Raw genomic sequence first — 27,152 nt, forward strand, 5'->3', positions numbered from 1 at the left:
TGTTAGCTCAGGGCCAATCTTCCTCACCAAAAAGCATTTAAAAAAGGAGAAAATAACATATGGAAAACCAAAATATTTCATTAATAATGGCATTAAGAACTTATAATTCAAAGGATAAACTTAATAAATGTGCAAGACATATGAAGAAAACAAAAAACTTTATTAAACAACATAAAAGAAGATCCAAAATAGGTATATCATGTTCCTGGATGAGAAAAATCAATATTTTAAAGATAGAAGTTTTCACCAAAACAATGTATAAAGTTAATACAATCAAAGCCCCAAACAAGCTAAGAAAAGTGACAAACTGGTTCTAAAATTCACTTGAAAAATGAATAGCCAGGGCAAGTTTGAACAAGAAGAAAAATGAATGAGAGGATATGTTAATCTATAGGACATCAAAACATACTATAAAGCCATAATAATTAAACCAGTATGATCCTGGAACAGAATTAGACAAATGATCAAGGGAATCAAATAGCCCAGAAATAGATCCCTGAATATATGGAGACATAGTATGAAACGACAATCGTATTTCAAACCCGTAGGGGTAAAAAAGTAAGCTATTAAATAAATGGTGTTGAAATAGCTTTAATAAATGTTTAAATAGTAAAGTTTTAATGAAAGTTAAAAAGTTTAAATGGTATAATAAATAGCTAATGGATAACTGGCTCTCAGTTTGGGAGAAAAGTAAAATAGGTTTAAAATGAATTCCATATGTAGTAAAAAGCTCTATGAAGAAACAATGCTGTAAAACCTTAAGGTAGACAAAGTCTTATTACAATATACAGCATGTCAAAGACATTAAGGGAAAGATATTTTAGATTAGTAAAGGATTTAAAATTATTGCAAACCAAAAATGATAAAGTTTAAAAAACATTCAATAAACTGAGAAAAATATGTGCAACATGTATAACAAAGGATTAGTGTATATTTTATACTTAAAGAATAACTACATAATTTTTTTTAAAGATTTTATTTTTTTTTCCTTTTTCTCCCCAAAGCCCCCTAGTACATAGTTGTATATTCTTCTAGTTGTGGCATATGGGAATCTGCCTCAGCGTGATTTGATGAGCAGTGCCATGTCGGCGCCCAGGATTCGAATCAACGAAACACTGGGCCGCCTGCAGTGGAGTGCGCGAACTTAACCACTCGGCCATGGGGCCAGTCCCCACATAATTTTTTTTAATGGAACAATGGGAAATGGACACAGTATAAAACAGGCAATTCCCAGAAAAATGGAAATGGACCAAAACAAAAATGTGAATTATCTATTACCACATAACAAATTACCCCAAAATGTAGCTACTTAAAGCAATCAATACTTGTTATCTCCCACAGTCTCTGTGGGTTAGGAATGTGGAGCAGCTGAGGTTGCAGTCAAGATGTCGGCCAAGGCTACAGTCATCTGAAGACCCTACTGGGCTTCAGAATCCACTCAAGGGTGGTTCACTCACATGCCTGGGAAGTTAATGTTGATTGTTGGCAGAGGACCTCAGTGCCTGGCCACTTGGACCTCTCCATACGGCTGCTTGAATGTCCTGAAGACATCGAGGCTGGTTTCCCCCAAAGCAAGAAGTCACGAAGAGCTCAGGACAGAGGCCACCATGAGTTTTTATCACCTACCATCAGAAGTCATACTCCATCATTTCTTCAGCATCCTGCCCGTCACACAGGTTAGCCTTTTTCAGTGTGGGATGGGACTACACAAAGGCTTAAGTCTCAGGAGGCAAGAATTAATTGGGGCCATCGTGGAGGCTAGCTACCACATAACCGTGAGCAGAGATGCTCACATCCAGTGGTAATCAAGGAAATGCAAATTAAAATAATGAAGCATCATTTTTCAACTTTTAGAGTGGCAAAAATGTCAAAGATTATTCCTATGTTGGCATGATGTGGGGAACTGAGTACTGTTGGTAAGACAGTAAACTGGGTCAGCCTTTTTGAATGACAAATTGATAGTAGCTATTACAGTTTTAAAGGCACACATTCAGTCCAGAAATTTCACTTTTGGAAGTATTTTCATATGTGGAGGGTAGGAAAGGTATGTGCAAGAATACTGCATTGTTTCTGAAGGCAAACGTTTGGAAGCAAATTCTACCATATTATAGATAAAAAAATATTGGTGTTTCTACACTATGAATACTATGTTGCAGTTAAAAAAACTGATGTAGAGATTTCTAATAAGATAGCAAATTGAACATACATAGCTAATTTCATTCTTTTTTCCAGCCCCAATAAAACTGCAACAAGGAATTCTTTTCTTTAAAAAAAAAAAAAAAAAGCCCATAAACTGGCCCCGTGGCCAAGTGGTTAAGTTCGTGTGCTCCACTTTGGCAGCCTGGGTTTCGCCGGTTTGGATCCTGGGCACGGACATGGCACCGCTCGTCAGGCCATGTTGAGGTGGCGTCCCACATGCCACCTCAACATGAAAGTTGACCCACAACTAAAATATACAACGATATGCTGGGGGGATTTGGGGAGAAAAGGCAGAAAGAAAAAAAACAATTGGCAACAGTCATTAGCTCAGGTGCCAATCTTCAAAAAGAAAAAAAAAAGTTTAAAAAACCTCATAAAGATAGGAAAAGCAGGAGAAGAGAGAACAGTGACAAGATTTTTGTAAGCTAGAAAGCAGATGGATGAGAAGCAATTCTATTTTAGCAAACAAGAAAAAGCCAAATTTATGCCAGCAGTGGGAAAGTTGAAAATCAACCTGATTTACACAGCGCAATACCCAAAAGACTCACACACAGGGAACAGCAGGGACCTCTAGAATGGCAGGTAGTGGGCTAAAATAAGGAAGATTGATTGAAAGCTGAGAATCAGAAAGATCCCTTAATCCTCTCCTCCACCTCTGCACAATTGTGGAGGTTATTTCCTCAAGAGAGGGTAAAAGAGAGAGTCTTTGCACTGGAAGGTGACTGGCTCAGCTGATGGCATGGAAACTTTTATGAAACAATAGTTAGGGTCTGGGGGTAGGTGACTAAATACATATTGAATGATGAATCCTGAAATCTTATCGAGGCTGGCCCCTACACCTTTACCTTCTAGGCAGGAAACTGGAAATTCTCTGGAAAATCTGACCACCCCAAGAGGAAAAATCTAGAGACACCAATATTGGAAATTCCCTACAAACAACGCAATGAGGTCACTCTTCAGTGATGCTCAAATTTGACAGGGCCCATGACTACGCTCAGAGCTTCCAATTAGCTTTCAATTCCCATTGCTCATTGTGAGGAGACATCCAAGGACTAACAGATGTCCAAGGAAAGCATCTAACATGAAAGACAGACCAAGGTAGAAAAATAATTTTGAGGAAACAACTTTGAAAAGTCAACTATCACTAATATCCTCAGAGAGATACAAGAAGACTGATTCTATGAAACAAGAACAGGAAGCTACTTAAAGGAATAATCAGAAAACGAAAAAGGACACTCAGCAGAACAAAATGACAGAGATAGAAAATAGGAAAGAAAAGTAACAGCAGCAGTCCAGGACATCCAATATCCAAATAATGGGTCTTCCAGAAAAAGAAGACAGAGATACAGAAGGGAGGAAATCATGAGTGAAATAACTCAAGAAATTTTCCAGAACTGAATGTCATGTTTCCAGATTAAAAGCACCCACACAGGATGAAACAGATGAACACTATAGCAGATCTCTATGAGATGTCAGAATGCCAGGGATAAAAGAAGATCCTACAGTCTCAGGGCGGGGGTGGGAGTGGGAGTGGGGTGGAGTGGGAAAAACGCATATATAAAAAATTAGAAAACAGAACTGCTGTGGAATTCTCAATACCAACACTAGAAGCTAGAAGACAATGGAGCAATGTCTTCAAAATTCTAGAGAAAATGATTTCCAGCATACACTCAGTTAAATTATCTGTCAAGGATTAAGGTAAAATAAAATCTTAAAAGTATGGTTTCTATGTATTCATTTTCAGAAACCTACTGTGTATATCCACCAAAATGAGGAAATAAATCAAGAAAGAGGAAAATACAGGGTATGGAGAACAGGAGATACAACCCAGAGGAGAAGCAAAGGGAGTCTTGAGGATCACGGCTGTGCACAGGCATAGAGAGAGATCCGGTGCAGTCTAGAGCAACGTGACTCAAGAGGCAGACCTTTTGAGGGCTGTTTTCACAATGCTTTCTGCTATATCTTCTTTTTAACCTAAGAAAGTGCTGGGGAATATACTACACCACCACAAGCAAATAAACCAAGAAAGAGGAAGGCATGTGGTAAAGGCAATTCCAAAGTTGAGAGCAAGATAAAGCCAAGGATAAGATTACAATAGGCCCAGAGAGCACTGGTCCAGAGTAGATAGAAGTCCCCAGGAGGGCCCTAAGGAAAACAATCGGCATGGCTAGATTACCTGATGTGAGTGGTCTCGTGGGAAAAGGTACTAAGAGACCATGGAACAACATGGGGAAAATTAGCAATGGATTAAAAAAAAAGGAAAAATGCAAGGCATGTTTTACCTCAGGAAAAAAAATAGGGAGGTCATTGAAAAACAAGAAAAGTCTGAAAAACTATCAGAACCAAGAGGAGCAGAAGGAGACATGACAACTAAATGCAATGTGGTATCCTGGGTGGAATGTCGGAACAGAAAAAGGACATTAGGCAAAAACTAAGGAAATCCCACCATGGACTCAACTCAATAATAATGTATCGATATGGGTTCATTAATTGTAAAAAATGTACATGTATACCAATGTAAGATGTTAATAATAAGGGAAACTGGGTGTAGAGTATATGAGAACTCTATATGTACTATCTTCACAATTTTTCTGTAAATCTAATACTGTTTTGATGCTGTTCTAAAAATAAAGTCTATTTTGTAAAAAAGGAAGAAAATCATGATTAAATATACTACAGCTTTCAGTGGTGAACCATATTTGTATAGGCATAAATAATGCACAAATTGAATTCTGATTTAACCAAAAATTGTAACATTGGAAGCGGGGAGCATGAATGTGTGAAGCAGACAGATGGAGAGAGAGAGAACTACACTCTCGTTTACCATGAAAAAGATTAGATGGTGTATAAAATTGATGACTCAAAAGATAGCAGCATATGGATTTTATTTGGAAATGTGAAGGTATATAAATGGCAGAAGAAACAGCTCAGAGTATAAAAAGGTTATTGTTGAGGAAAGGACTGTGGTAACTGCCACTTGTGGGGCATAGAACCACTGTGTGTTCTTATTTAGCCTTTCCAATGCTAGTTTAGTTTTGAAACTATGGACATGTATAAATTTGATAAAAGAAATATTAATTTAAAAATCAGAAGACTGAAGTCTATTTTTATGACCTGACATGCAAAAGCTTTCAATACTTTGGCAAATCAATAAGTAAATTCAAAGAATCCATAGAAATAACCCTACTTGCACTACTAAAGAGCCTGAGGCAGTTGTTTGCCATATTGAGGTTATTTTTTTATTTATCTTTTGAGGAAGATCAGCCCTGTGCTAACATCTGCTGCCAATCTTCCTATTTTTGCTGAGGAAGACTGGCCCTGAGCTAACATCCGTGCCCATCTTCCTCTATTTTTTTATATGTGGGATGCCTACCACGGCATGGCTTGATGAGCGATGTCATGTCTGCACCCAGGATCCAAACCAGTGAACTCCAGGCTGCCAAAGTGGAATGTGCAAACTTAACTGCTGTGCCACTGGGGTGGCCCCTCTTTTTTTTTTTTTAAGTGAGGATCGGCTCTGAACTAACATCTGTTGCCAATCTTCCTCTCTTTTGTATGTGGGATGCCACCACAGCATGGCTTGACAAACGACGTGTAGGTCCATGCCTGGGATCCAAACCCTCAAACCCCAGGCCACTGAAGCAGAAAGTGTGACCTTAACCACTACACTGTTGGGCCAGTGTGAAAGTTATTCTTTTAAAAAAAATGCCAATACACCAAAAATTAATGTCATTTCGAAACTGAGGTTTCCTCTTTTGACTACTTTCTTCTTTCCTGTTCCCTTATTACCAGAAAATCTCTTCTATCACCTCATCACCATATCTACATCCCCCAGTTTGTGCCTGTCATCTTTGTCTTGCCTTCATCTCTTAGTCTTTTAAATTCTTATTTCAAAATCCCTTCCCCCTTGACTTTCTCTCACACACACACCAACAATCCCTAATCCTGAATGAATCCAACAATCTGTTTTAGGTCCTGCTTTCCCATGGCTGAAGTAATGGATACCTTCTTTGTCTGGCTTCATTGTAATTCATGACTTCCAAACTCATTTAAAAGTCAGTACTCATTGATAGTTCTCTTACTTATCTGTCTTTCTGTTTTCTAAACATGTGCCGTTCTTCTTTGGCCTCCAATCTTCTTTGGCTTTCCTGCTGGCGTCACTCCCTGATAATGGCTTAATTTCCTATTTCATCAGAAAATAAAGGGCTTCAGGCTTTATTTCCAATTATGCCCATCCTTCCTTTCCTTTTTGTTCAGAGGAAGAAACATCCCTACTTCTTTCTGAGGCCCTTTCCATCTACTTGACTTCTTCACCTCCATTCTTCCCTTAGACATTGGTTTTATGCAGGATTTTGTCCCTCTGCAGGCTGATCTCATTCCATTTGTTCTCTGAGGTTGCCTTCATTAACAATCATCGCTTTAAGAGACAAAACATGTTCACATTTCTAATTTGATGATGCCATATCTGGTCCTGACTTCTATTTTCATCTTGTAGGTCCAAAGGTATGATAAACAAATGAAAAGCAATAGGATATACTGGATTATATGAGGAAGCCATTTGGTTTAAAACTAATTTGGCCAGACCTTGTTTTTTCAGAGAGGCCTGATGTGGCCTGTTGAGCATGAATCACACATCTGCTTTAAACATTTACATTGTCCCAAAGACAAGAATGATGCCCTTAAGATAGGGACGTAGCTTCCCTCCATATCGGCATTTCTTTAAGGATAAGCATCTCTTTCTGGAAACTAAGGATTAATTCCCCGACCTGCTGTGCTAGCTAAGCATATTGTGACAGTAGTAAAAGGGATATTCTTGTCGTATATGATGTATGCTCTTTGTTCCAAGATGGTATATAACCACTCTGTACAGCCCACTTCTTTGGTGTTCTTCCTTCCTTGGGGAAGGAAGCCCTCCAGCCTATAGGCCCCAGACCTGGCTCATATAATAAATTCACCCCATATTTTGATTTAGATTGATTATGGATTATTTGCATCAACATTTACCTCAATAACAGACCCCTAAGAACTACATCTTTCCTCACATCTACACCTCCTATACTATTTCAGTTAATCAAAGCAGAAGTATCCTAAGTCATCGAAGCCAGAAATCTCGGATCATTCTAGACAACTTTCTTGTCCTTCCCTGACCCAATCCACTGCTTCAGTGCCTAACATATAGTAGAGACTGAACAAATATTTATTGAATGAATAAATGAATGAAACCTGCCCAATTTTATTTCCATTTCCCTAAACTATCTCCTTTCCTACTTCCACCGCAGTGGTCAAGCTCTCACCATCACTTAGCTGGATGATCGCTGCTCCATCAATTGCTGTCATGATCTTTTTATTTTCCATTTTTTTCTTCATCGATTACTACTTCCCTTAGTCTACAACATACTCAAGGTTCTTACATGTGTATGTGTGTGGAAATACACTTCTCTTTCTGTAAGCAATTACCACATTTCCATCTCACCCTTCCTTCCTTTGTCCCCAGTCTTCTTTAAAGATCTCTAGCTTATTTCCCGACAAGACTCACTTCATTAGAGTATCTTCATGGTGGAGGTAGTTCTGTTGGCTGAACACAGATTTTGACTACAAGCATTCTTCCCCTCCACCTCTGATCCTCAACCCCAGGGCTCCAAGAGCAGATCACAGGGGCAGACCAGACTGTTCTTAGAGGGAATCCTTCTGATAAGCCCATTTAGACTCTAGTCAAGCATATGCCCATTATTTTGAAGCTCTAAAGACTGATGAAATAATCAAAATGCAGGTACTTTGTTCAGACTGAGATATTAAGTATTCAGTAAATACTTAACTGGATGCATAATAGCTAATATTTATTAAGCACTTGCTATTGCTGAGAAATTCACTTAATTGCTCTTAATATCTTAATAAACTTTTTAAAATGTTATTTTCTAAAGATTGGCACCTGAGCTAACATCTGTTGCTAATCTTTTTTTTTCCTTCTTCTTCTCCCCAAAGCCCCCCAGTACATAGTTGTATATTCTAGTTGTAAGTCCTTCTGGTTGTGCTACGTGGGATGCCGCCTCAGCATGGCTTGACAAGCAGTGCCAGGTCTGCACCCAGGATCCAAACCAGCGAAATCCTGGGCTGCTGAAGCTGAGAGTGTGAACTTAACCACTCGGCACAGGGCTGGCCTCCAAGATAAATCTTAATCATCACTTATATTAATTCCCTTAAGGAGCACCTGAACAGGTACTATTACCACTTTCCATTTTACAGATAAGGAAACTAAGTTTTACAGAACAATAACTTGCTCAAAGGCAATAATGTAGATTCTTGAGCCAGGGTTCAAACTGGTGGGCTAGTTGCCTAACTGTATTCTTAATCATCCCATTACACTTTCTTGGCTGTACCATACTAGTTCCTACAAGAAATAACAAGGGCAGTCATTCTTCAAGAAGCATGCAGACTAGCCAAGGTAGTAAGAACCGACAACTATAATGCAAGATGTACATTGATAAATATAATTTGAAAGGTGCAAAGTGTTAGTAGAGTCCTATTGACAGATCAAGAGATGTTCCTTGCTTCCTTCAAGTTAGGAAACTAAAAGGATATCTGGAAGACGTAGACTTCAAATTTGGCTTTAAAGTTTAAAGGATGGATAGGATTTAGACAACTATTGTAAAGGTGAAAGAGTAACTCAGACAAGATAACAGCAACAACAGCATTGAGCCAGGAGGGGATAGAGCACGCTCACAAGACAGGGGCATCATTTGATTAAAGCAAAAGGTGGGTGAAGGTAAGGGGTAAGATCAAGACAGGAATGGGAGCAGATTCTGGATAGCTTGGACTTTCATCTGTAGTCTGTAGGGAGCCTATGGAAGATTTCTGTGCACATTACCGTGATAAGAGTTCTTTAGGAAGACCATCTTAGCAGCAGGTTGTAGGACTGGCAGAGAAGGGAGACTGAAAGAATGTGTATTTCATAGGAGACTTTACATAGTTTTAGTACCTGGTCACAAGATCTTGTCCCTGGGAGAGAAACAGTAGAAATGAGCGGAGACTAGATTTCAGAAACAGAATCAACTCAAGCTGCTCTTCGCAAAATAATGGTACCTGAGCAATGTAACTAAAAACATAAGCATTTTGCTTTGTGTCTCAGTTATAAGAGAAAACATTTTTTCCTTTTTTTTTTTTGAGGAAGGTTAGCCCTGAGCTAAGATCTGCCACCAATCCTCCTCCTTTTGCTGAGGAAGACTGGTGCTGAACTAATATCTAGGCCCATCTAACTCTACTTTCTATGTGGAATGCTTACCACAGCATGGTTTGACAAACGGTGCATAGGTGCACACCTGGGATCTGAACTGGCAAACCCCAGGCCACAAAAGTTGAGTGTGCGCACTTAACCGGTGAGCCACCGGGCCAGCCCCCAAGAGGAAACATTTTTAACTGAAATTTAGAAAGTATGTTTGGTTGAAAAGCCTACTGTCATGCGTGCACCCTCACACTTACATACACATACAAATGCACGTACACTCATACACATTTATAGTAGAACATTTGAAATAAAGATCTAGGAAGACGACGACTACCGAAGCAATAAGGCAATTTATTGTTTTGTTAAATTTTGTCTGATTTTAGTTTTTATTAAAGTTACATATATATACATTTAAAATAGAAGTTTTTTTCCCTCAAAGTACTCCTTGAAGCACTTTATCCCACTAACTGGACTTAAAAAAAATTTGCTGTGTATTAACAAATGGGCAGCTTCACCTTAATTGGCCTTAAGTACAAAGTTTCCATTTGACCCAGTTAAGAGAAATGCTTAAAATTATTCAATCTGTAAGTGAATTTTTAAGAAGTATGTGACAAGAGAAAGGAAGATGAGCGTTTTTTAATTTCTTCATGTATGTTGAAAGATTAGACAGCAAGCCCTAACTTTCCTGTTTTGTACAATCTTCTATTCTTAGCCACTTCTGAAGTAACAGTTTGAATAAATAAATTCTCTGTATCCCAAAGGACTTCCTGGAATTCCGTATGTTAATGATTAGAAAATGAATCTTGAAAAGCTCATCATACATTTTCAAGGAAGAATGTTCACAGATGGTTAACAGACAGATTTAAGAGGAAAAATCAGTTCAATCATAATGATTTAAGCTCTGGATCTGCTTATCTGTAAAGTGAGGAAATTGTCCTAGACAGCTGCTGTTTCCTTCTGGCAATACAGTGTTACAATTTATTCACAGTAGATATTGAGTACTACTGCAAAGCACTATGCTACAAAGTCTTGCACCTAAATTGGACCTGCCTCTGAGAATGCCACCTACTAGGCCTTTTTATTTAGCTTTGAATTCTTCGCTGAATTTGGGATGGTAAATGACACACTAGCTGTTAGATTTACTCTCCATTTCTATTTCCACAGGCATTTTCTAAACCTGCGCTTTCCAGTATCATAGCCATTAGCCACGTGTGACAACTGATCACTCAAAATGTGGCTAGTCTAAATGGAGATATGAAAGTGTAAAGTACACACTGGAAATCGAAGACAATACAAAAAACAATGTAAAATGTTACAATAATTTTTAACAGATTAAGATGTTAAAACATTTTGGAGCTATTGGGTTAAACATTAAAATTAATTTTACCTATTTCTTTTACTCACCTATTTCTTTTACTCTTTAAAATTTGGCTATAAAAAAATTAAAGTTATTTATGTGGTTCACATCGTATTTCTACTGGTCTAAACTCTAAGGACCTCATCCAGATTACCATGATGTCCCTTCATGGCCCTGATTACAAAGGCAGAATAATCAACAATTATTCACATTGCTCTTGTAGTAATTCCCCTTTTCTTGCTATTTCTGTGTCTGGCCAATATCTATCTTCATTATTACTTGAAACTATATCCTTCACTGTGAGGGTTAGGAATGACACTTACTTGATTCTGGATTTTGATTAAGGAAGGAATGGTGATTCTATTCAGTGTCTCTTTTTCAATACTTTGAAACCAAGCCTATGTCACACAGAAAGATATTGTAACATACGCATTTCTTGACTAGTGCATATGACCCAGAAACGGCTCTGAAGTTCCCCAGCTAGTGACTGGACTTCCTTTTCACAGGTGTTACCTTCCATTCTACCAGAGACCTACTTCCCTTCCTTTAACGCAGGGTCTGACTTTTGCTCAGCCTGTCTGTAGTGACTGAATTTCTGCTGTCTCCTCAACTCTTGTCAATCACATGACTGCCCATGCAGGGAGCCACAAGAAAAGTGAAGTAGCCACTTAGCTTTACAACTAGTCACATACTTTATTTAACACAGAAAAATAGAAGTCTTTGTAATTCCCTCAGACATCAAGAAGCATTTTTTAAAGGAATATAATCTTCCTCCTTTACTCATCTGATTTCCTTCCTTTAAAAAACCCTGATTTTGTTAAGAGGCTTATTCATTTTATATTTAAAAACCACTTATAAAACAATTTGTCCAAGGAACTTAACACTTTACTAGATTTGGATTATAAAATTAAAAAGTTTAATAAAAAGAGTAGCAACAATGAAACAAGGATATTTTGAGGACAGTATAAATATATATGAATGTATAACACAAGCTGAGTAGTTGAAAACAGCTCATCAAAAAATACAATCAAGAAAACTTACTCTCATGTTTTAGAAATCATATTTTTACATATTTATTTTGCTCTAGCCTTGTTTTGCCTTATTAATAGAAGGTGGTTTTGATTAGAATTCGATTTCTAATAGAATATTTATATTGACATTTGATATTTTAAAGAAAATATTAAAGTAGAAAGGCACTTCAGGAATCCGAGTTTTATACCCTTGTTTTACAGATGCCCAAAGTAATATGCCCACAGTCACAGAGTTAGTAAGCGACAGAAGCAAGACTGAGCACATGTATGTCGACCCAAATTCAGCTTGTCCCACTGTATTACGCTTAGTCTTTCTTAAGTTCTATCTGGTTAAAGAAAAAAGAAATACTTAAATTCAGACCTATCCAACTAAAAGATAATGGTATACTGGCACTATTAATGCTCTTGTTCTGTTTATTCGGAATGAAAGTATTTTAGTAATACGAATAGGAGATGTGAAGATTAATGGGTGGAGATGGGAAGAATGCTGAAGAAATTAAATCCACTTAAAATGTTGGTAGGTATCAGAGGCTCATATAATTTACCTCAAATTTCCAATGACTCCTTATCTTTTAGTGAAGATTGTTAAGGGCAATGGAGTCCGAATCCGTTACTCTCTTCAGCTTGACCAAAACTGAAAATATTTATTTTATCTGAAGGTACTGAATGCTCTAATGAATGTATCACAGTGGAATGGAAAATTCTGGCTTGAATACCTAAGTTATTATTCTATGTGTAAACTATCTTTGGAAGTAATAGAACTATGGATATAATAATAGGATATCACTGTAGTGAAATTATTCCCATTAAGTCTATATTTTGCTCAATATTAATGGGACAAGATAGCACCTGATACATATTACTCTGAATTACTCATTTCTCAAAAGCATCTCAGTTATCTCCAACAGAAGCAACAATAGAAGACTGTATTACTTCTGCTTCAGTTTCCTCTTCTTCTTCTTCTTAAGACAGCAAACATTATTTTGCATCTTCCAGGATTCTTTTTTCCTGATCAATTCATCAACTCTTTATTATTAACGTACTATGTGTCAGGTATTCTCCTGGGTTCTAGGACTACAAATACGAATAATACCTACATCAGGCTTAAAATTTCAACTAAAATAAGTGGAAGCAAACATATCCCGAGGATACTTTGATATATTAATTGTACCCAATAAGCTGCTGGAGAGGACTCAAGTTACACATACCACAGCTTACTCTTCTGGAAGGGAGATGTACTTGCTAAGCTTAAGAGGGGAATCTTTTAAAAAACACTTTTTAAAAATGAAAATAACTCTGATGCCAGTCACAACTTAACTTTCAACAGCATTAAGGATTAGATAATAGCCATCTAAACAGGATACAGAATAGTTGAGAAGGCTGCCAAAAACAAATTTCATTTTACCTCAATTTGCTTGTGCTATCCTTGGTCATTCATCAAATCACGGGGCATTTTAGCATGGTAACACTCTGTCAATTATAGTCATAGATGACTTACTTTTAGTTCAAAACAAAAAACAAAGGCAAGGCAAGGAATAAACTAAATATCTGCAGTCTTGGATTTTGAAGACGATACATGAGCAAAATCCATAAGACTTGTAACAGAAGCACATAAATTTGTTTTTTTCCCCTAATTCTTAAATTGGGCATTTATTATAGGGATGGATAAAAACAAGCAAAGACAATTATTCTCTCCTTTACTCAATACAAGAACGTTCCCCAGAGCTGAATCAAGAGATGAATGTTCTTTGGTTTATGATGATTTCATAAGAAAACTTAAGTCTCACTTAGTCATTTAATAATGAAAGTGTTTGGCTTTTTCTGTCAATTAAAAAAACTAATGGATAATAGCATCACCTATATACATCTAGAAGAAAAAGTTTCTTCCTATTAAAAATTCTTTTAAAAGACCCCTAAATATGTTCACATAACCAAATAATTTGTTACTAATACTTCACAAGGAATATCATTTTATTACTGTAATCACAAAATCATAATTTCTGTACAGGAATGTATAAGTGAACATTAATCAATGCATTGATAATTCACTTCATAAAGAGGGTGAACACACTACAGAACATATAAAGAAAAAATATTGTAAAATTTTCTGGCCTTGCTCTGCACTTTTTTAGTGCAAGTATTTAAGACACAATAGTGTTCAATTCAGCAAAGTACTGCAGAATGTCATGCCACAGTCCACTTAATTCAAAGAGGGTCAGGACATGCAGCTTGTAATAAAATGTCTGAGTGTATATATATATATGTATATATATATATAAAAAACCACATGTAATTCATAAAATATATAGTGGTTTATTTAGATGGTTTTAAATGATTTCACTGTAGAATTCAGCATAACTGGAACAAACATCCAAGATCTTCTTAACAGGAATAATCTTGCTAGGCAATGGCTTTGGCTTCAGGTAGGAATGCCTCCCAGTATTTTATCAGCTGTGGATGATAATAAAAATAAGAGACATTCTTATTACCTTTTGGTCATTTATATGCATATATCCCGTAGAGCATTAAAAAGAAAATCCAGGGGCTGGCCTGGTGACACAGTGGCTAAGTTTTCGTGCTCCACTTTGGCAGCCTGGGGTTTGCAGGTTTGGATCCCAGGTGCGGACCTACACAGTGCTCATCAAGCCATGCTGTGGTGGCATCCAATACACAACACAGAGGAAGACTGCCACAGATGTTAGCTCAGGGACAACCTTCCTCATGCAATAAGAGGAAGACTGGCAACAGCTGTTACCTCAGGGCCAGTCATTCTCACCAAAAAAAAAAAAACCAAAAAAAACTACACAAATAGCTAACAATGATTAACATTTACTAAAGTCTGGTTCTTAAAGGGATCATTTTAATTTCTTTATCTGAAATTTGTCAATATAATTCACGTGCAATTATTTAAAATATTAATTACTCCTGGCTAATTTCAGTTTTTGATGTAAACAATGTAATTTAAAAAATACCTAAAAACTTAAGATTTTTTGACATATAAAATTGTATATAAAAACAGATTGTTAGCATAAATTAAATAAGATTACCTTAAATAATAAAACTGCAATGAGCTTTTCCAATATAAAATAAGATCTCCTAATTTAGAGGATATTCACATTTTATGTTATCGTTAGCCAAAAAGAATGAGAAAAAAGGAGGAAAAAAAAAATTGAGCAAGAAAGGGAAAAGAGACTAGAGAGAATTAGCTGCCAATCTTTCCTGTATAAAGACTGAGTTATAAACTAAAGTTATGTTTAAAAACATGCTTATATAACTTATTTATTTTCATATTTTAAAGATTTGACTTTACAAACTAAATATTTAAAATAAAAACTAAATACAACTTGAAGATATAGGGTCATCAACTAATTCAAAAATATAATCTATTATGTTATATAGGCAAATTTCTAATCTACATAATTTAAAACTAACTGGAAGTAGAAATCTTTCTATTCAAGACATTAAATAATTTGATTACTCAAATTTATATTAAAATATACAGGAAAAAACTCTACTGTTATCTTGTTATAGACTTTTATTCATTTAATGTAACACTAAGACCCATGGTCATCTCTAGTTAAGGAAACAAATGCCACTTGTGTGGCATACAATCACCACCATCCCCACACAAAATAAAACGAAAACAAAAATACCAAAAAAAAAAGCTTTTTAAAATTAGCTTTTAGTTTACTTTAGGTTTTATCTGTTATGACGAGAAGAAGTACTACAAGAATTTACTCAAGCAGGAATGATCAATACGGAGATAAAACTAGGAAGACAGAGGAAGGGAAAGGCTGTCCAATATGTTTCTCATAGCTGAAAACTGGAAACATCTCTCTCGCCTAGTGTTTAGAAGGAGAAGCAGAAAGGACCTGAGCATTTCCAATTACTGCAATTATCATTTTTCCCTTTGCTGCCATTGCTTTTCTCTACTCCATTTCTTACTCCTCCTTAAGTGTGAAAGCTTATTTCATTGATTATCACCTTTAAAATGAAAAAGTATACCAAAAATTCTCAAAGAACTTTGTAAGTTACAAAATGTTACAAAAAAATTAGCTTACCTGTTGTTGTGTTTGTACTAATGATTCTAAGTACTTGATAATAACAGTTTTAAAATCTTTCACTCGTTCTTTCTGTTAAAGCATAATACATGAAAAAAAAGGTCCATTAGTACAAAACTAAATTTGATTTTACCACAAAATTGCAGTAAAATGTGACCACGTTGTTAAGAAAAGTGTAAAATTATACTTGCCTCAAATCTTCCCACTTCTTTTCGAATAGTTTTAGAGATCTGTTCAAAATCTCTTTCTCCTTGTTGCACTTTTGCCTCCCACTAATAAAAACAAACAAAAATGCACAAATTTTTATTCTTATCTGGGAAAAAACCTACAGAACTAGCTGTCATGACCACTTATTTAAGGTAATGCCTGAAAACTCTGAGAAGGGTCAATATTGGCAAAGCCCAATTTAGCATCATTCAAACTTGTATCTATCTAATTTTCTAGTAGAGAAATGCCTATCAGCTTAATTTTCCTTAATATTTCACTGTTAGATTAACTCAAGATTAGGCTATTTAAGGAACTACAATCTCCATAGCTTAATTAAATATAACTAAGACAGGTGAGAAGATTTTGAGTACAAAATTCATATTCAAATAATTTATAAGTGTTAAGAGTATAATTTTCTCATTTCTTTTTTATACAAAATACATCAACAACATTCTGCTAATTTCAAGTATACATGTGCATCACAATTTATATGCCCATGGAAATATTATAAGAAAATTCTATGACAAACATTTAAAAAACATTTTTGTGATGGTAAAATGTCCAGATTAAAAAAAACCATAGAATTATGGTCTACTGAAGATCTAGTGGTAAACAATAAATTCAGTACAGAAACAACAAAATGTTGTGATTAGTGACCAATGGAACAGCTAAAATAAAATAAAGACTCAAGCAATGAAATGATATTTTCCCACTATGTGACCAAAACACTGGTACATACTCTTCAAAGAGCAGGTACATTTACTTTTAGTAATATAAAGGTTGTCCTACCTCTTCAATTTCCTTATTGAAGCATGGCAAAAGAAGCGTATAAATTATAATAAACTTATACAAATTTACTAAAGTACCATATATAATACATATATATGGGGGATAAAGTTGGCTGGACAGCTAAATCTGGAATAAATCTCTCTCTAAAACTACTTTCAGACACAAAATGAGTAATTATCTGAAATCAAATTAACCATCTCAAAGAAATGTGTAATTATTAAATTAAAGGTTAATTTAAATCTTTCTCTTGTATGCTTCTTTATCCATTCCATAATCATGTGGAAGCAACAAAGGGGTCTGGAGATTTTAATGACGATCAAAATGTTAAAGTAACTCTAACACAGTTTATAAAATTATGGAAAAATAGCTACATGTTGAATGGTTCAGAAAAAAATTTATGAAAAATTATGCATATATGAATGACATGGAAAATTTGAATGAAAAGATAAATAAAGCATTTTGTATTAATCACCTCTCTTATTTCATTTTTAGCTTGCTGTATCTTATCTGGTTTGTTAGCAACCATCATTTTTGCCTCAGTTTCACGTTTTTTGAGCAAAGTAATTTGAGCATCTTCCCATTTCTGCCAGCACTTCATTCGATGGTCAAACACACCCTGTAAGTGAATGACATAATGCTATTAAGTGAGAGTTAACACTGAAATACTAGAAGTGCTGTAACACTGAAACAATAAAACCAAATATTTAAATGCTATTCTAATATACTGAGATACGGAAAATAAACATGCAAATATCAAAGAAAATAAATTTCTAGATTCATTAGCTGACAAACAAAAACCACTGTGACTAGATGAAATATAAGAGCTCAAAATAATAAAAAAACACTACAAAATCCACTTCACTAGCCTTTAGGGTTTTAAATGTCGCTTACAATAAAAGAGTTTTATGCTTTAAAGAAAGATTTTTTTAATAGGAAAATTCTGGTGTCATATCTACATGGGAAGTTTTCCTACTAAATAATACAAAAAGGAGATTTAAGTGTTAGAAATATGCCAGAAATTGAAAAAAGAAAACAGGAAAAATGGGTAAGACAACAGGAAGAAAAGTTGAGTAAAAATGTGGTGGAAGAGATTACCAAGAGCAAATAGAAGAAAGGCAAAGAAATTAAAAAGTAAAGGTATAACAAAATGAAAAAAAAAGATAGTACTCCACAAGATGAAAAGGGCAAAGGAATATATATATCTAGTATGCAGAACCAAATGAAGCAAAAGACAATTAGACCATAACAGAATAAGTCAACCAAGTTACTCCATTTAAGGAGTATGCAGCGCAAGGGCATGTGAGTGGAGGAAAGAAACGAAATATGAACATAAGAGAGTAATTAGAAGTCTCATGAAAAAAAATGATGGCAAGGATGGGAGAATACAATAATAATCCCTTTCCTAGCTTGATGTTGGGGATATATTCATACTATTTTAGTATTTACTAACTGAACAAATGAAACAAGTATTAATAAAATGGGTAAACCAGAACACACTAACCCAGAGTTATTTTCATTTATTCCAGACAAAGAGCTTTTTGGATCAAGGAAGAGTAAATAAATATATGTTCTTACAGAGACCTACCGAAGAGATGTAGATAATGTATTTAAAAAATGTAGACTTTGGAACAAATTGAATTTGGACTCACATACTATCTTTGTCACTATATGATCTTCAGTAAATTCATTTAATTTCTATAAGACATAGTTTTTCCAAGTACAAAAGGGAGAAATGAGATCTATATTTGTGAACTGGAAATAAAATGAAAAGCATGCAGCACAGTGACTTAACCTAGTGGCTGCTTAATATTAAATTAGTAGGTACTATTATGGATTACTTCTAAATAACATACACATATAAATGTAGTTGATTAACTCTAGATTTCTACTAAAAGTGCAAATAATAACAGTAATATGAAAAAAAAAATAACCACAATCAGACTGCATTTACATCATATAGCATATTTTAAAAATGTGGGCAATATTATTAAAAACTCCAAATTGACCTGAAATGAAAGTAGTATTTTTCCAAAGAGTTCTTAACGATTGTGCACATTTTTAAATTAAACAGGACAACAGACATCCTGTGCAAACTGGTAAGTTAAAGCACCCTATCTACAGATATTTAAATCCACTTTGCTAGATTTGTCACCTCATATAATTTCTCATCTCACATTAGTAAATGAATCTTGCTGTCCCCTTTGTCTGCTTTTCTTACATTTAAAAGACCACATTTTCCTTAAAACATTTCCTACTATGAATTCATTTTGTTTTGGCCCAATTATATTTGGGCCAAAACCACAAAAGTAATACATCTAACACAAAAAGAAAAGTCACTATCTTTAAAACAAACCAACCAACAATCCCTGCCCCTTATCCCCTATACATACAAAAAACCAAAAAATAAATTTAAGATTTGAAGCCTAGTCTTTCTTTAGAGGAACAGGGCCATATCGGCAATTCATTTATAAATTCCTCTGTTCAACCACAATTTGATTACTTAAAACATGTACCAAGAGAAGGCAAAAGCTAACCAAAACGCCCTTTAATTTCGATATTTGCTTAAGTTCTTAACATATACCAATTGGCTTTTTCAGTGATCTACTAATTTAAACTAATTTTGTCTCTGCCCAATTTATTATCTCATAATATTCCAGAACCATCACATTTATTATGGTACAAATGTAGGAGCTATGGTGAAGGTAAACTACTAAAGTCAGGTTATTTCAGAAGGAAAAATTAATCTTAACTCTTTAAGAATTAACTTTTTCTGGGGCCGGCCCTGTGGCAGAGTGGTTAAGTTTGCATGCTCTGCTTCAGTGGCCCAGGGTTCAGACCCTGGGCGCCGACACGGCACCGCTCATTAGGCCATGTTGAGGCGGCATCCCACATGCCACAACTAGAAGGACCCACAACTAAAATATACAACCACGTACTGGGAGGATATGGGGAGAAAAAAGCAGGAAAGAAAAAAAAGAATTAACTTTTTCTTCATTTGTTTTCCTACACTTGTTAAAACAAAAATAGAAATTAAAAGACAAAAGAATCAGAATCATACTTTATCTTCTAAAAATGCTATCTTAAAAATCAATTAAATCATAATTAGTGTTTGCGTTTGTATGTCAGGATGCGAATCCCCTCTAGTAGAACCAGCCTCTTCTTTACGAGGAGTAGATTTACAGTGACGATCCACTTTGGGCCTCCATCCTCCTGCCATTTATGGTACACATTTGGATGAAAGCTGGTCTAGGTTAGACAAGGATGCAGGTGTGGAGTAGTTTTCCTAGTCCACCAGGAAATTTGATGCTGAAATTTTAATTTTATTAATAACTTTTTCTAATTCAGTGAATCTGAAAGTATTCTGCTCAGCTTCCTGAAGTGCTGAAAGGATCCTGAAAACAATGAAGCTTTAAAACTCCTTGGGGAATGTATCTATTGGTTATTCAAAAAACTATTTTATATATTTTATAAATTTGGGTTTCCCATAAGAATTCTTTACGAAGAGTTCTAGTGCTAAAAACATTGAAAACCATACCCTCTATCCCTGATCTTACTCTAGTGGTTCATAAAAGGCCAACACATGAGAACACATGCAACAAGTTTACCACTTAATACATGTTAGCTAATAATACTACCCAAAACTTGGAGTTGCCAATCTTCCTCTTTTTTATTCCCCAAAGCCCCAGTACATAGTTGTATATCCTAGTTGTAAGTCATTCTAGTTCTTCTATGTGGGACGCTGCCACAGCATGGCTTGATGAGCAGAGTGTAGGTCCATGCCCAGGATCTGAACCAGTGAACCCCAGGCCACCGAAGTGGAGTGTACGAACTTAACCACTGCACGACTGGGCCAGCCCCTCAAAATACTTAATATTTACAATTAGATTGGTTAAATAATTCAAGGTACATCTATATGCTATAAGATGGAACACTGTGTAACCATTAAAAAGAATGTAACATATCTACATATGCTGATATAGAGACCTCTCTAAAATGGAGTGGGTGAAAAAAGCAGGCAAAGAACAATGCATATAGTATGCTCCTTTTAGAAGGAAGGAAGGAAGAGATGGAGGGAGGGAGAAAGAGAGAAAGAGAAAGAGAGAAAGAGAAAGAAAGAAAGAGAAAGAAAGACAACGAAAAGTAGCTTCATCTAAGTGCAAAGCTAATTCTGAAAAGACACACAAGAATCTAATAGCATTTGACAGAGGGAAGAGAGACCAGAGGTCTTAGGCAGAAAAGAAATTCACCTTTTTGGGCTGTTAGTATTATTGTGTAAATGTATTACTTTTTCAAATACAAATGAATTAGGTTTAAAACACAAAACAAACCAAAAATAAAGACGACAAAAATTATCTGTCACCCTATTCCATAATTTCTCAACTCCTTTATGCAGTTGACCTGGGCTAAGTCTCAGTAGAAAAGCAATTTGAAAGAGCTTAATTTACCTCAAGGTAAAGCTTGACCATAGCTCTGTAACTATCTTTTAGTTAATGAATCACTAATTCAGTATTATATATGTAAAAACATATTAAGTGGAAAAAGATTCTGCTTCCTATGAATTTGGAAGTCTCTGGATTAAACGAAGTTAAACGTCTCATTTTATTTTTTACTCCTAGACAGTTCTGAGCTTTTTATACGCACTCTGAATCTACAAGACAGAGATACTGTATACATTATCTCCTGAACTCAGTTGACTGTGGTATATCTTTTGGCATCAGTGTTCTGTAGAAAATATTCTGGGAAACATGAATATAACTGTAATTTCACAGTATGTAAAAATACAGCAAGAAGATTTAGGCAGTATAAGGAAAGCTGTTTTTGAGGGCCCAAAATCCATTACACAGGCAGGCCATCCCTGCCAGGGAGTCTTTCCCCAGGTTAGCTCTTCTCAGCAGGTACTCCTTCTCAAAGACACTGCCTAGCTTCCCTTTTTGGAGCCACCAGTTTTTTGGAGGTATCATACTTTTTTTTTCTTTTTTTACAATAGCTCTCATGCTAATGGGAGCTCTGGAATGAGGTTAAGAGTCGGTGGAAGAGAAACAGGAACCATTATCTGTAAACTGGATTTCTGTACATCACAAGTTGCCTACATATAATGAAGTGTACTTTGATAACTGCTATCTATATTAACATCTTTAAATAACTGAAAAGAAAAAGTGACCACTAGGAATATAAAGAGTAACACCTAGGACTAAAGACAAGCAAAACTGGTAATTTTACCAAACCTAAGAAAGCACCTTTCTGAAGTGCTAAGAACTCTCTAGTAATAACTGTCACCATTAGCTTGAGAACAGAATCATCAATAAATATGCAATCTATTAATGTTCTGATTGTAGAAGAATACTAATTTGATCACAGACTTTAGCTGAAAAAATTTTGCATAAGAAAGCAAGGAACAAGGTCTCATTAACTTTCTAGATGTTTGGATTCAATGTAAGAAGTAAATTCCCAGTTCTCCTCCACCCCATGATAACTAATGTTCATAAGAATAATTTAATGACACTGTAAGATCTTAAAAGTATCTTCTGCAACATGATAAATAAAATAACATTCAGTTCAGTTTAACTGTCTGAATATTGGAGATATCTGTAGAATACTAATTCTCATTGTTAACTGGATTACTTTCCCAATTATTCAGAAATTGAAGATCTTAAACATTACCTTAAACACCACCTTAAACATTACCACTAGATAACAATTTATTATTTAATCTAGTCCCATCTTATCTATAAATACAAGTGACTACACATTTCAGTATATACACAGAAGGTCTGCCTACAGTCCAAATTCATGCTACTGTCACCATTAAACATATTAATGCAAGAATCAGTTCTGGTTTTGTCCTGTTTGTTATTATAGCTTTAGTAATGGACAATAGAGTCCAGTGGGTAGTTTCAGTTCATGCTAGAATGATCAAACAAATGCTATCAGTCAGCTGCAAACTTGTATGTGTAAATATATAAGTTAATGTGCATTGGTTTCATCTTACTTGGCATTCCTCAGACCTCTTAAAAACATCAATTCTGTCTATTGTGCTCTCCGAGTCACAGGGGAAGAAAATATTAAGCTACGAATAATCATCTTGAAGTCATTTCAGGTGTACTAGTAGAGTACAAAATTTACACATTTAAATACATGCATAAGAGGAAACCAAATTCTTCTTATAAGCAAACCACCGAAGTAAGAAGAATTCAAGGAAGATTGCAAAATAAGGCTTACTTTCACTGCAGCAATAAGACGAATGTAGTCACTAAGTAGTTCTGAAAACATATAAAAGTCAGCAAAAGCTTGTTCTTGATGTAACTGGTCTATCTTCTCCTCAACTTCTGCAAGCTGAGACAAAGCTCTAGATAAAGCAGTATGGTCCTCAGAATTGCCTAACATGGCAGCACTTTTAGCAAAGGCAGCTGTGTTGGCTGAAAGTTCTGAAATAAAAAAGGACTCACTTTTAGTATTCAATGGTAAAGTTCTTAAATATTGCATTGATTTTTTAGGTGCTCTCTAAATTTTATCTGCTCACAAATTGCTCAAATATTTTTAAATAATTAACATGAAACAGTCATTAAAGTGCCTTGGGCATAAATGCCAACTGCTCAGAGTTCTACTGAAAATAGTAAGAACCACTGCCTATATTCACAGGGATTAACCAAGTTTAATAATTTAATATAATAATCTGCCTCCCCTTTCTCCCCTAAAGTGCTCACTCTTTCTCTGGCTATTCCTATAAAAGACAAGAAACATACTTTTAATACAGAAAGCAGTGGGAACACTTAAAATTGACTTATACTACATTCTTGGGCCTGTAAATTTGTCACTGAAAATAATGTCTATAATTTCTGACGAGAATATCATTTAGCTAACAGGAGGAAAGCAAGGTAAAACTGTACATACAATTGACATAAATCTTACTCTTTTTTTCTTTATCTGCAACAACACTTAGTGAAATATTAAGAATTTCTAAAAGGAGTTTTGAACATGATCATTTCAGATACTTCAAACAAAGAAAAATAAATGTTCATAGGCTGGATAATGTCAATGACTAACAACTACATTGCCTAGAAATTGCTCTGTTGCTCTGCATTACGTAAAGTTCTCTAAACTACAGAGTCCATTCCCTAAGAGATACACAAAATGTAAAAGCTATCATAAACTATTTTCAATAATAAATGTATTAGTAGGTTTCTGCAATTATTTTATTGAAATGTATCACTAGTACTAGCACATACTAAATTACTTATTATTTTAGAAAGCTGGTATTAAAAGCCTGCTATCCTTTAAAAATAAAACAAAACCAAAACAATTTCACCATGGAATTAAAAAATTACAACTCAAATTTTCTATGAAATTTTAACAAAAAAAACCTCCCAGATTTTTAAATATGGTGGCTCAAAAATGAAGAAAATACTTCAGAGTTTTTTAGGAAATACAAGCAAAAAACAAATATTTTAAAGAAAAATTTCAAATATCAACTTTTGAATCTCATATTTTTTATTATAGTCAAAGTTACTAATAAGATATCTTCATTAAGTTGTAAATAGGTATAACAAAGAGTTAATTAAGTGAACAGTTTTAATCTAAAATTCAAAATATATTCTTATAAGCTCAGGATTTTTCTACTTCTAAACTAGAAATTACATTAAAATAGAACAAAAAAATATTAAATAATGAAGTTGAAATAGAAAACATTCTCCTAAACTATTGGTTTTTCTCTAATAACTTCAGAATATTCATTTTAAAATTTAAAGGAAATATATGAATTAACTTATGGTGTTAAACACATAAATAACAAGGCAAACAAACCTTTTCTATGACAGACCAAGGCTTCAACACTGGCATGAAGTTTCCTAAGTTGCTGATCCAGATTTTCAAATTGCTGCTGCTTTTCTTCAAACCACTGAGAAAAAAATGAAAAATGGAGCTAATTTAGCCAGAACAAACCACTGTAAATTAGGTCACCAATAGCAAGCTACATTCTTTGTTTTAAAGCAACAAATTAACCATGTATAACCATAGTGGTCAACTGATGTGGCTGAGAACTAAACTCAATAAGCAAATTAATATCCTATTTTCTACTTGTACAGCTTTAAAATGCAATTGTTGGGCTCATTAATTCATCTCATTATTCAAGTCGAAAAATCAGCTCTTACTGCATCCGATTCATTCATCTTGATTGTCATTTTGTTGACAGCGTCGGCAGCCTTGTTCACCATCCTCAATATTCCTGCTCCACTCAGAGCCTGGGTATTAACTGCTCTAGGCAGCTGGAATTGAATGACAAATAAGGGCAAACAAACCGGTTAAAAGCCTGGAGGTTTAACTGGGCACAAAAGGGACTGCCCTCCCTCTGCCCCTAAAAAAAAGAAAAGAAAAAAAAGGAGGCTGTGTTTTCTTCACTCTCGTACATTTCAATAGTGAGATCTAATTTCTCAAATACACTACTTGTACATTCTCCAAGGAAAACTTAAAAAATAGACTTTCCATTTGCTTTTCTTCTGCACGTTTACATTTAGATGGAACAACACTGTGTGTGTCAAAATATGTTAAGAAATTGCCAAGCACCTTAACACTGGCCACCTGTTTGCTAGCAGAAATAAACTGTTTATAAGGAAAGAAGAAAGTCTTGAGGAAAAGGTTGTGCTCAGAACTGTGTGATTTTGAACTTTTAAAAAATTCTGGGATTCAAGTAAATTAAAAAAAGTCTCAAATAATAACAGTTAATTAGAACTCTAAACTGTTAAGAGCCCAAAACGTGCCAAACACCTCAAATATAAAGAGCAGCATGGTTATAATTTAAGCTCTTTCACGTCACAAATTTACATTTTAAAACCTTAATAAGATTATTAGAATGCAGACAAACATACATTCAACCATCTCTAAAATGAAGTCTAAATAAACTTATTTCAACACAATGCCTAAGCAACAACTTAGGGCATTTCAGAACCAGTTTATTTATAAGCCAGTTTCTGAAACCTGGTTTTAGAATTTCAAGAAAGGGATTGATCATCCTATAATTATCAATGCAAAGAAGATACGTTGCTAGTAATTTAGTTAAGTAATTAAAGCTAATTAAAGCCCTAAGCAAAAAAAAAAAAGTCATTGCTTTATTTCATCTATTAATCCAATTATTTACTGAATATCTGTTTTTGATAAATTATTACACAAACATAAATAATAAGAACATTTATATACAAAAATTTAAAGTAGAAATTAATACCTCTGAACTTTCCAAGAACTGCCTTAAATCAGGATCCTGTAGTAAAGTTGGATGCTTTACTGTTCTTTGAAGATATCTAGAGTTAAGAATAAAATTGTTCCTTCATTTATTAGCAGTATCTTATTTTAAATCTTATTCCAACAAAAGAATAAAAATAAAAAATAACTAGGTAAAAAGATGTCCTCAGTCTGCCTCCTATCTTATCAGTCTGCTTCACTGTAACTACTTAGAATCTTAAAGCAAGTTAATGATTTAAAGCTTTTGTTTATCTTTTGAAAATTCATAATTATGTAAAAAGAGACATGGCAGGGGACAGGAGTGGAAGTGGTTAAATAACTTCTCAAACTTCTCACTGCTAAGTATTAGAGTTACAAAAGGATATACAAGTTTGTTGAATAATTTTATCTTTGGGTGGAGTCAACATGTTCCCAGTTATTACTTCAGAGTCCTAACAAACATATTTCTATATATATTCCAATCAACTGTTTTTTTAAAATTTCAATTATTACCAAAATGGAGAATAGCCTACCAATTTTCTTCCTTGTCAGCAGAATTATGAAATCAGCTTTTGATCTACTTGACAAGGACTAATTTGTCTTCAATATTTCTATTTTAAGTTTTTGCTATTTTTGATAAATGTCTTCCTTATATGATACCACATAAAATAAAAAGTAAATAGAAACACTATTATTAAATCACTATTAGCCCAACTTTAGTCATTTTCCTTTACTGGAAAAGACCATATTTCCCTGTCATCCATAATAAATTACCAATCATTCTTTCATAAACAGAAAAAAGTTCCACTATTTGATAATACTTGATTACTTACCTAATCTCATTTTTTTAAAAATTGCTCTTTCCCTAGATTAATGATTACACGCCGTAACATTTCAATTATAATATTTTACCTTACAGTTAATATACCTTTACTCTCTTTCTGCAGAACATTCCTCTACCTCTTTAGAAGATTATAAAAGATGCCTAAAAAAAGTTTCTGAAAAAAAGTGATCACTTTCTCTAAATTCAAATTCTATACAATTGTTAAAACAACTATTTCATTGCTGCTTAAACG

The 27,152-nt window shown here is 34.6% G+C and overlaps 1 protein-coding gene across 2 annotated transcripts in view; it reads right to left on the reverse strand.

The window, feature by feature from the left end:
- Positions 1-13,762: 13,762 nt before the first annotated feature.
- Positions 13,763-27,152, reverse strand: part of SNX2 (sorting nexin 2) — a 50,886-nt gene continuing 37,496 nt past the window's right edge. For both annotated transcript variants that reach the window (XM_046666580.1, XM_046666581.1), the window contains 8 exons: positions 26,081-26,156; positions 25,014-25,127; positions 24,667-24,760; positions 23,086-23,291; positions 17,339-17,482; positions 16,062-16,142; positions 15,871-15,942; positions 13,763-14,260 (listed from right to left, as the gene is read on the reverse strand). In XM_046666580.1, coding sequence (XP_046522536.1) covers positions 14,210-14,260; positions 15,871-15,942; positions 16,062-16,142; positions 17,339-17,482; positions 23,086-23,291; positions 24,667-24,760; positions 25,014-25,127; positions 26,081-26,156 — 838 coding nt within the window. In that variant the 3' untranslated portion in view covers positions 13,763-14,209. The remainder of the gene's footprint in view (positions 14,261-15,870; positions 15,943-16,061; positions 16,143-17,338; positions 17,483-23,085; positions 23,292-24,666; positions 24,761-25,013; positions 25,128-26,080; positions 26,157-27,152) is intronic.

The sequence above is a fragment of the Equus quagga genome, chromosome 7 (assembly GCF_021613505.1).
Source record: "Equus quagga isolate Etosha38 chromosome 7, UCLA_HA_Equagga_1.0, whole genome shotgun sequence".
NCBI classification, from domain to species: domain Eukaryota; kingdom Metazoa; phylum Chordata; class Mammalia; order Perissodactyla; family Equidae; genus Equus; species Equus quagga.